Source organism: Pygocentrus nattereri, chromosome 21, assembly GCF_015220715.1.
Source record: "Pygocentrus nattereri isolate fPygNat1 chromosome 21, fPygNat1.pri, whole genome shotgun sequence".
In the NCBI taxonomy this organism is placed as follows: Eukaryota; Metazoa; Chordata; class Actinopteri; order Characiformes; family Serrasalmidae; genus Pygocentrus; species Pygocentrus nattereri.
This window is the reverse complement of record NC_051231.1, coordinates 14,518,461-14,530,000: the sequence shown is the minus strand read 5'-3', so window position 1 is coordinate 14,530,000 and position 11,540 is coordinate 14,518,461. Positions and strand designations below refer to the sequence as shown.

General features: G+C 39.2%; 1 protein-coding gene across 7 annotated transcripts in view; it reads right to left on the bottom strand.

Moving 5' to 3' along the window:
* lrp1aa (low density lipoprotein receptor-related protein 1Aa) overlaps positions 1-11,540 on the bottom strand; it is a 258,171-nt gene that overhangs the window by 38,258 nt on the left and 208,373 nt on the right. For 4 of the 7 annotated variants that reach the window (XM_037532352.1, XM_037532355.1, XM_037532356.1 and 1 more), the window contains exons 52-62: positions 10,554-10,682; positions 9,274-9,396; positions 8,657-8,797; positions 8,083-8,270; positions 7,115-7,298; positions 5,666-5,751; positions 4,711-4,830; positions 4,267-4,454; positions 3,450-3,655; positions 1,786-1,974; positions 127-275 (exon numbers count right to left, since the gene is read on the bottom strand). In XM_037532352.1, the coding sequence (XP_037388249.1) occupies positions 127-275; positions 1,786-1,974; positions 3,450-3,655; positions 4,267-4,454; positions 4,711-4,830; positions 5,666-5,751; positions 7,115-7,298; positions 8,083-8,270; positions 8,657-8,797; positions 9,274-9,396; positions 10,554-10,682 (1,703 nt within the window). Of the gene's footprint in view, positions 1-126; positions 276-1,785; positions 1,975-3,449; positions 3,656-4,266; positions 4,455-4,710; positions 4,834-5,665; positions 5,752-7,114; positions 7,299-8,082; positions 8,271-8,656; positions 8,798-9,273; positions 9,397-10,553; positions 10,683-11,540 lie in introns of all 7 variants that reach the window. The other 3 variants (XM_037532351.1, XM_037532353.1, XM_037532354.1) reach the window with 1 other exon arrangement.

Here is an 11,540-nt window from a genome sequence, read left to right as displayed (position 1 = left end):
ACAGCTCCAAAGCTAAAACGAAAAGGGCAAACTTCACCAAACATGTCTTGATCGACTACATTTGTGATGATGGAGAAAACACTGCAAATGAGATTTTTGACAAACTACTCCCTCAAGTGAACGCACTTGGCTGGCGGTGCAGTTGGACATGCACTGCTTTCCATCGGCAGCCAGGTAGAAGTTAGTGGGACAGGCACACTTGTAGCCTCCGCCCGGAGAGAGTAGACACAGGTTACTGCAGCCGCCATTGTCCGTCTGGCACGGATGGTTTGTGACTAGGCAATGAGAAAGAGCACACAATTAAATATTTCACTGCAAGAAATGGAATCTAAGCAAGTAAAAACACCTTAAATCTAGCAATTAACATCCAATACATCACATTGAGATTGTTGGATGAGTTTGAAAAGACTGTTTAAACTAGCTCTACACATGTTTACTAGTTTTAAGTCATTTTATCTATTAAAAGCGTCACTGCATCGGTGGATTATTTTATTTTCAGAAACAAAGTAGATCATTTTGCTTAATTCAAGAAACAATATTTAAAAGATGGGAAAACGACCTGCCAGTGGTAAAAAAATAAGTTAAGTAAGTAAGAAATAAGTTAAATCACCATATAATATTCTGACAATCCCATAATGTGGCATATTCGATATATATTAATGATTTAAGATGTTTTCACTTGCTAGATATACATTTTTGCAGTTTTGACTAATTAGTTCAGATATTCTGGCACTAAAATACACTTGAATAAATAAGTGGATGCTTCCAGACTGGTGTAGTGATTGGCACAATTAAGCAGTTAACATCCTACCATGCTCTGTGACAAAATAAAAATGCATCAAAATGGCAAGAAGGAAAGATCTAGGTGCCTTTGAACTTTGAATGAGGGTTCATTATTAGGGTACCAAAGGCAGAAGCTTCAGCCACAATGAATGCTCAACTGTTTTTACCAGGAACAATGACTAAACTGACCTCTGCATTCAGATCTGTGGAAAGACATCAGTAAACGGGGCTGGACATTGAAGTGGACATTCATGCATTAGTGCACTATGTATGAGCAGCTTTTCCTCAGGTGCGTCAATACAGGACGTGAGCAGACTGTATCAAGAGCAAGAACAATCTGTCCACAGCTATACAGAGAGAGAGACTGTAGTAGAGCTGCAGTGCGTAACCCCCTCATCACAAAGACGAATTAAAAATCTGAGAGGTCAGTGGTGTGAAAACCATCAGCACTGGGCTGCAGAGAGGTGGTCATTCAAGAATGCTTCAGAGGGAATTTTACTGGTACAGTCTGGGTCCACCTTAATCTTCTTTATCCTAGGAGTGGTCAGTGGCCCATTCACAGAGGTCACTGAATGTTTTGCTGAGTATAAAATGATGTAAATCATATGCTATTGCCTTCATAGTTACCAGATATCAACCCAGCTGAATATCTATGACAAGAATTCTACAACTGAGTGAATATCTGGTGTTACACTTCAATTAAAGGTGCAGTGTGCAATATTTAGTGGCATCTAGTGGCGAGGCTAACTGAATCCCTTCCTTCATCCCTCCCTTTCCAAGTGTGTAGCAGGACCTATGGTGGTCACCAGTTTTTCTGCTGCCCTCTGTTGGAAGAGGAGCAGCTCCCTATGTAGATATGAGGGGCTCATTCTAAGCTAACCAAAACACAACAATTCAGAGTGACATAATTATACTGTATACGAATAAAAACATAGTTTTGTTTACTATATTCCATTTTTTAAAGTACAGGTATTTTGTGGGAGTGTGCGAGTGTGTCCTCACCCTCAGGTTGCCTGTACGGGTGGTAGATGTGAATGTCCATGGGTCTATGCAGGGTAAGGATCAACATGGTCTTGTTGGTGCCGAGGGTCTTGTGCGCTCTGTTGATGGATTTGGTCTCCCAGTCAGTCCAGTAGATGTACTCTTCAAACAGAGTCATGGCAAAAATGTGCGGGATGTCCTGATTCAGAACTGCAGGGGAGGTCAAACAGAATGTTTTTGCTCATTAATGAATGCAAACAGAAGCAAAGGTGGGATAAAAATAGAAGTGACAAGAGTTCTGCTACCCAAGCGCAACAGGGCAGACAAAGCAGCAGGGTCTGGTCCGAATTCAGAACGATTTTTCGTGTGTATCAGACTCAGGCGGCAGATTTGTTTTTATGTGAATGAATATGCCTACATGAATTTGACATACTTTCAGATTTTCTCTCTCAACCCATATAATCACAAATTTTTCCTAGATCCAGATTATGTGTCACTGTTTATGTGTCATTATTTCCAAGTGTTACCAATCACATTTTTTTTTCATGGAAAAGTATGTTAAAAAGTGTGCCTTGTAGATTGAATTAACATTCCTTCAAAGCAGTCATCAAAATTCTTAAGATATCCCAGCCCAGTTACTGAGCTCTGTTCAGTAAGGATTAGATTTCCATGGCGAGGTGGGTAATGTGAGTTTACCGCAGGACATCTGTAATGTTCATGAGCGATTCACACAGGAGAAGATAGCTGGGTATTAATGACTGAGATGGAAGCAGCTACTCAATTTACACATTGCCCTCCAGAAACGAGCAGAAACACATTTAATTTGGCTACTATCCCATTTACCCAGACCATCTGTCTTGCTGTCTGAAGTGAAGGCAATGCATCATTAGCATTATCATTAGCTTGGGAATTCACAGCCAACAGTCAACATCACAGCATAAAAGCAAACTTCTTTCAGTAATTTTAACGTTCTGAGTGGGACATCTGAGGAGGACAAAACACATCGGCTGGATTTTAGCCACAGAGAGCACAAGCAAATGCTTCTTAGAACATCTATACTTAAGAAGATGCTTTCCCACAGAAGCTTTTACCACCATTTTGATTCAAGGAGAATTAATATAAACTGTGTTTACGTATACAGCTCGTTTTAAAGAAGGTAAAAGGCATTAGAATCTTTAGTGAAGTGGGAGCTCAGTCGTTTAAAAATAAAAAATAATAAAAAATTCACTGACATGGCGCATTTGGGCAGGACTAAAAATCAGTAAAGGATATATTACCCACCTCCTCATGTCATCAAAATAGGACTTTAAACAATGGAACTTTAATGCAATTTCAGTTGCTTGAAACCTACATGGAATATTTGAGCTGCATAATGTAAAGTGTCCTGCAACTCATATGAAACTCAGCCACAACAGTTTCATGCAACAGCCAATCAAAACACATCATGTGATCATTTCAAACATGACTAAACCATTAATTATTAATTATGTAACCAGCAGAATCAGACCTATGTGTTAATTCAGTGCAGCACAGATAAATAAAATGTATTTATTCACAGTTTTAAGAACAGCTCCTGTAGCTTAGCCCCCCAACCTCAAAGTTTCTTCTGAGGTCCCCCAGCATGAGACATGTAATCTACACATGTCTATATGAAAAAGTGTATTAGTGTTGAAATGGTTTCTGACCCGTGTGCCGGTTGGTGCCATCCAGGTTGGCAAACTCTATGTAGTCCTCTCTGGCATCGGCCCAGTAGATGCGGTCGTTGATGAAGTCCAGAGTTAGTCCATTTGGCCACGTGATTTTGTCTTCCACGATCACACTCCGGTTGGAACCGTCCATCCCGATGCGGCCGATGTGAGGATTATCACCCCAGTCTGACCAATACAGGTACCTGGATAGGTCAAAAAGTCAGCTATTATTATGCCGCATTTCAGTTATTATTAATACATTAATGTCCATATCTGATTTTTTCATCTTATTTATTTTCTTTGGTCTTTATGTTCTCTGAACTTGTCCGAGTACAAACCTGACCAGTATGACAAATTCATTGTAATAAAAAAATTCTAATGGACACTGTTAGATGAACGCCCCAGGTTTAACTAGGTAAAAATCCATTACTTTACTTCTACTGTTGGAGACCACATAAATGTATAAAAATGTTTCAATGCCACTGGAACACTTCATAGGTTTCAAGTAATTAATAATAAACTTGAAAAAAATTCTAGATGTGCTAATGAATAGACGATACAGAGATGCAGAAAATTCCACAATAACTGAAATTCTAAGAATTCATAAATATTATATATATATATAATATATATAATATTATGTATGTATATATATATATCTGCAATGATTATAAACTGATATAAAAGATTTGCACTGAATAAAACAGTAAAAAACACATTCTAGTGTTTAGTTGATAATATTTAAACCTACAACAAAGTTTTATTTAATAAAGTAACAACAATTGTGATGTTTTAACAGGTACAGAACAGTTACCCGTTGCGAACGTCCACAGCCACGGCTCTTGGCTCTCGCAGCCCAGTGCTCACAAGCGCCATCCTGTAGGCTCCGTTCAACTTGGACACCTCGATCGTGTCTCGTCCTTTATCACACCAGTACAGGTTCCCTCCTACCCAATCAACAGCCAGCCCGTCAGGGTTGCTTAGTGACGTGCGATGAAGGACCTGCCGATGAGATACACCCACGTTCAAATAAGTATAAAATTTGTAATTTTCTAACTTCACTTTTGAATTTTATGAATTTAATCTGAGCCTACCAATCTGTGTAGTACATAATTAGAGCTCTGCAGAATCAAAACTTTAACATATAAAACATTGGAAATCAAGCTGAATTATGAACTCAAAAATGGTTTTGCACCTGAAAACACATAAGCCTTCAATGATATGAGTGTGAAACAGCTTAATGTTGTAAAAATGTTACCTGAACGTTACTTCCATTAATGTTCATCCGCCTGATCATGCTACCCTGAGTGGTCACATCAGTCCAGTAGATCATCTGTTGCCGGTAGTCAAAGTCCAAAGCTACGGCGTTATTCAAGCCCTGCTGGCACATACGCACAGACAATGCATACATAAACACATCATACAAAACTATGATTTCGAATCATGAAATCTATAGCAGGGTCTTTCAAGCACCCTTTGGTGTTCCTCAGGCCAATACTGATGGGGGTTAGAGGTCTGCAGAGGGCTGGTGATGATTAAATATAAGTGATAAATATAAAGGATAAAAATAACACAATCAAAATTTTTTTTCAAAATGGTAAACAATGTTAATATAAGCCTTTAGAAACAAAATACACACCCCCTCACTGGTAGTAGAATGGACTGTACTGAAGAACTCAATGACTTAAAATGTGCCACTATTATATGATGCCACGTCAATATGTGTCATTTATAACCTGCTAAATCTGCCCCTGTAAGTGCTATTATTGTGAAATGAGAGCATCTGGAAGCAACAACAGCTCAGCCATGAACCATGAAATCAGTTTGGGGAAGACCCTTCCCTGCTCCAGCATGACTGAGCCCCTCTGCAAAAAGCAGCTCCATAAAGACAGAGTTTGACCAGTTTAGTGTGGAGGAACTCCAGTGGCCTGCACAGAGCCCTGAACACCTTTGGGATGAACTGGAAATTAATGGTTACAAATTCCCACAAACACACTCCAAAATCTTGTGGAAACTTTCCTAGAAGAGTGAGGCTATTATAACAATACAGGGAGGAGACTCCATACTAAATTGGACATCCAACAAACTCAAAGGTATGACTGTCAAGTGTCCATACACTTGGAGCCATATAGTGTAAATAGGCATGGCTTGAGGAAAAAGAGCACAATGTAGTACAACTAGATAATGGAGCAGATATCATGAGAAAGGCTTACCTGCTTCAACAAGGTGTAATTTGTTCCGTCCAGGTTGAGCTTCCTCAGGTAGTATCGATTAGCAAAGATTAGGAAAGGCTCCTCATCTAAGTGACACAGAATAACAATGAGAATTTCTCTTGCTCATGTACCCTAGGGGTAGACATTAGCATACAAAAACAAACAAAAATGACGTGAGGTCCAGACATCAATCAAATGCATTTACTAGGGACTAGCAGCAGATGCTACATTTTGAGGTGGACTGAAGTGGAGTTATACAGACATTTGATGTTATTACACACTAAAATCACAGATATCAGCTATCTGTGCCTCTGTGTGCTGGTTTCATCAGCCAGGTAGAAAAATCTTTATTCTGATGTGTGTGGTTTATAATTAGAGCTCTGTAGAGTCAAAAGACTTAACACATAAAATATTGTAAATTGAAATATTGTAAATTGAAAGTACACAGGGTTCATTTATTTATCTGTTTATTTATTTATTTTTTACTTTGATATCAATGTCCTCTCATCTTATATGAGCATGACCATCACATGTTGTTATTATTGGTATCCAACAGTAACTACTAACACTCTACTATATCTACTGTGAAGAACTCTGTGGGCATATTTTGGGCTTTTGAGTTCTTGTGTTCTATATGTTTATTAGTTAATAAAACATCAAACACCAAAAAAACCTTCATCTTAGCACTGAAAATCATGTTAAACCTAAAATTATGTGCACTGTTACATGACTAGTGTGCATGCATATACGCTTTGCATATGGTGCAAACTTGAAAGACCACATATCTGACCCTTTCCTTGTATTTTACCTTTTTTCCTGAGGTCCACTTCTGATGATTGTTTGGGTTTATGTATCAAAAACAGCCATTATAATAATAGTTCATTTCTACATGATCATTTTCCAGCATCTCTTTACGCTTGAGAGTCAATAAGGTTGTTTTTGTTGCTGTGTTTTTAAGACCGATATAGGTCAATACAATAAAGCTGATTGGCTGGCTCATTCAAAAAGCATCAGCTGGAACGCTTCTTTGTGAGCGTGAGTGGGCGGAACTAACTGCTGTAAACTAAACAGGCAGACAGCAATGAAAATAATGACTTGAAAATGGGCTGTTCAGCTTGTTCAGAAAATGGACCGAACAGTGAACGGTACTTTAAATTCTAACATATTTACATACATAGTTTTTCATGCTCTGGGCATGTTAACATATTAACATATGAACACAATGCACATACATCCTTATATCTGCTGCACTGAAAAACGTATCGTATTGAGATGGCATGACGCACTGTACTGAAACAAAATTTGCATTAATAAATTCATATTTTTTCCTAAATTAGAGCATTATAAAACTCAGCCATTGTAGTTGATGAGCAAACAGCTCATAACAGGATATATAAGTTCACTAGTCTGTGCCATCCCTAAAGTCCTCACTGAAGACTGAAGCCTTACCGGAGGTGGACTTGCAGATGGTGGGGTCGGCAGAGCTGAGCTGGTATCCGTCCACACAGACACAGTGGAAACTGCCATGAGTGTTGATGCAGTGCTGTGTGCAGGGGAAAGTGCTGCTGCACTCATCTACATCCACGCACGTCTTCCCATCATCCTTCAGCCTAAAGCCAGGGTGACACCTGCACTGCAGGGCGAGAAAAGCGACAAGAGGACGGGATGTTTAGATAAAAACTTCTCTGCAGTTTATTTATTTAATTTCTTTATTTTCTTTAACAATAAGATTATCATAACATCCAGAACTATGAGGTTTTATACATAAAAATCTCAATTCAGGGTGTGGCAAACTAAGCATAGAGTGAAAAAGTGATTTTACTGTAGTGCTGTAAGGTAATTCATATATTGCAGTTGTGTCAAAACATTTTATCTCTAAACTGGCAATTTTACAGAACAAGGGGAAAAGCGTTCTGAATAATTAAGGCAATAAATGTATTCCAATTTTTTTTTCCAGCAACAAAAATGTTCACACAATATACAATACATAATATTAAAAGAAAAAAAAAAAGTTATGTTGTGATGATGTCCACTTTGTTATAATACCACTGACAGCCGACTGTGGAATATTTAGTAGCGAGGAAATTTCATGACTGGACACATGGCATCCTATCACAGTGCCACACTGGAATTCGCTGACCTCCTGAGAGCGACCCATTCTTTCACAAATATTTGTAGAAGCAGTCTGCAGGCCTAGGTGCTTGGTTTTATACACCTGTGGCCATAGAAGTGATTGGAGCTCCTGAATTCAATGATTTGGATGGGTGACTGAATACTTTTGGCAATATAGTGCATGATCACACAAAATGACTTTGAACATTTATTTCTATTAAATATTCAAGATCAGGGCCCTCTATAGACTTGCAAAGGAGCAATAAACTTGAAAATGTTTGAAATATCAGAGCAGCATTTCTTACTTTGAAGCCGATCTTCAGGTCCTCACAGAGCTGAGAGCATCCGCTAAGTTTGCTGTTCAGACACTCGTTAACGAAGCAGTTCAGCTCGTCGCTGCCGTCGCCACAGTCATCCTTATAATCGCACAGCAGCGTCTCGTTAACACACATCCCGTTCCTGCACGCGTACGCTGTGTCATTGCATTTCTTCTCTGCTCCATGTCGGAGAAGGACAAAGCGCATTAAGGTGAAAAATAGTCAACAGTTATAGCAGATCTCATTCAATTAACCCATTCAATTCACCTCTCAAACTGCGATCTTAAATTCAGTCATCACAGTTCAGACAATATCGACCACAAACTGTTCAATAACTACTATAACCTATGTGACCTTTAGGCATACATGTCCTTGCAATTCAACTATTCAACTTTAAATGGCCCACACCCTTCATCGTTCTCCATATTTCTGTTTTGTTAATGCAAAGTTTAATCAGTTAAAGGAGACAAACATGGTTGCCCTGTCACTGAAGATATGTTGGGTAAGACAGTGTTAAGGGGTTAAAGTGAAACAGCTTCAGATCCAAGACACACACTGGTACCTGGTCCACTGCAGTTGGGGTTCTTGGGGGCTTCGTCTGAGCGGTCGTGGCAGTCGAAGTCGCCGTCGCACTGCCAGCTGCTCTGGATCAGGCAGCGCCCGTTAGCACAGCGGAACTCATTGGGTTTGCAGGTGGGGTACTCTGTTAGCAAAGACAAACGACTGCCCATTAGAGAGGGTCAGAAAGTCAACAGCACAACTATGTCAGTGCACTGACAGACTGATCAATATATACATCAATACACCTGAGAAAAAGACACCACCACTGTGTCAGCGCTTTAAATAATACTGCCTAACAGACCTTACAGGGGAGGGAGGGGTTCAATGATTTTGTAAGATTTGTGATATTTGGTGAAATTCTCACATTCCGACAGCAGTCAATGAAATATATCGACAGAGGAAAAATAAATCCACTCTCTATGGCTTTGAAGAGATCAATGAAGAGAGGGGGCTGTACTTTGGAGGCAGGGCTATGGAGGGATCAATGTACTTAAGTTGAGCTTTCGCTAATGTTTGCCAAAATCGACGACCCCCTCCTTTAAGTGAGAAAGAGGTTTTGATTACTTCAGGAAACCTAACCGGATGATGGGAAAGAGATGAAGGACAAGCTACACTCACCGCACTCTACAGATTCATCAGAGCCGTCGCCACAGTCGTTGTCGTGGTCACATACAAAGTGTTTGGAGATGCACCGCCTGTTCTCACACATGAACTCGTCTGCCTCACAGGTGTTTTTAAATGCTAAAGAAGAAGAAAATGTAGACGGTAAATGAAGTACAAATTCACAATCCCTGGTGATGATAAAATCATGCTGTAATTTGATCAGAGTTATGTCTGACTCGTGGCTCATTGAAACAAACTACACTAAACTTAACTAAACCCTTCCAACTTTTCAAAGTATTCCACAGTTGTGTTTGTCAATAGAAGAGAAGGTGTTCTGTTAAGATTTGAATTTGATGAAAAGTTGTTTTTGTCTCTTGTTTTCAATTATCCAATTTAAATGGCACAGCAATGATGATCATAACTCTAGACTTCTAAGTGTTAAATAACTCAAATGTTAACATCCTTAACAAACAATGAAAGCTACAGGAAACATTCAGCACATTTAGTAATCAAATGTCAATTGTCTTACAACATTTCATCGACACAATGACAGAGCGTAAAGGCAGAAGTGGTTCTCCGCACCAGGCAATGGTAGGCAGCTGCCTAGGACCCCCATGAGCCAGGAGTCCCATGAAAATACAAATTAAGTATGCTGTACATGTTCATGTTAAATAACCTATTCCAAAATACAAATGCTGTTATTTGTGATTGTAGCAATCACCCCGGTCATGGTTATAATGGACGACTCCATGCTGTTATTCGAAAAGTGTCATCCATTACAAGTTACTAATTACATTTATAAAAATGATTACTTTCTGAAAATATGTTAATCTGTACCAAATTATCCATCTGTATTTGCAGATCATTTTGCTTGCATCAAGCATTTTTTCCTAAAACAAAACGAAATTATCTGCTGATTTAGTGAACTAATTTCACATGATGAGTTAGACATCTAGAAATACATTATTCTTATAACACACTAACAATAAGCTTAAAATGAGAAACATCAGAAACATCAACTTGTCTTCACTTGCTAAGGTAGAATGTTTTTGCAGTGCAGAGTTCAGAGTCTCTACTAATTAACTAATTAGTAGTAATTTATATCATCACTGTAAAACATTTCCATTGGTCCATTTATCATGAAAACGTTCCCACAATGCAAAGGACAGCTGCTGCGTTCGAAAGAGGTCAAAATAAATAAATAAATTTAACGATATGGCGCACAGTGACCTGACTGTTCTAGCCTGTAAAGAATTTTTTCTTTTAAATAAAAGGCTAAATTCATTCATTCTCACTGCAGCCAGCCTTGACGCTCTCGTCCGCTCCGTTGGGGCAGTCGCGATCTCCGTCACACACCCAGTGCCGTGGCACACACTTGTGGGAGTCTGGACACCGGAAGTCGTCGACACCGCACGTCTTATTCTCTGAGGGTTTAGAAGCAGGAGAAAGCAAAAGGGTGAAATTAAAAGTAGAGGAGAGACGTTTCAAACACTTACTTCCTCCAGAATCACGTACACCTGAAACACAATCTAAACCAGTAAATCCTGTCCCAAAGCAGCGTCCTTACATCCCCTACACACTGATCATGTTAAATTGCTTAGTAAGCAGTTGTTCAGAGTGGTTTAGTGTGAAATGCCCTCTTCTAGAGTCAGAACTGTTCACAGTGGTGGTGATAGGAACCACACCTCTAAAAGCTCCCTCACAGCAAGTTATTACATGAAATGGCTATGAATACACTGCCTGATGTCTGAGACACTGTTTTTGAGACAGCTTTGAATTGAATCTCCATTCGTAGTGAAGGTATAAATGCAGGGCGCTGTGGGGAAAAATAGTCCCCAAAGAAACATTATTTCAGATTTTCCACTATTTTACCATCAACAACATTCCATATAAAACTCAGAAGATGCGTGTAGGTTCACTGGTGGTTTTGGATAGTAAATAAAATGTCTGTGTTTGTTGTAGATGCACCTGTAGTCGTTGTAGTCATGATGACTCCTGGTTCCTATCACCATCACTGTGAAGAAATCTGAACCATTTCACACCAAGCCGTAACACTGACATAGTCATGCTATAAACATGTCACTGCAAATCTCACTTCGTCGTGAGCTGTTTTGAGCAGATTATGTTCAGTAATATAACGGTTTTATGGTACTGTCTTCATGAACTGTCATGATCATGTTTGACGTTATGGTAATATGGCGCTGTTACACTGAGGAACATAATCAGTCATTTGCCCTGAGATGTTAATTTTTAAAGAAAGTGTTAGCCAAAGCTTTTGTATT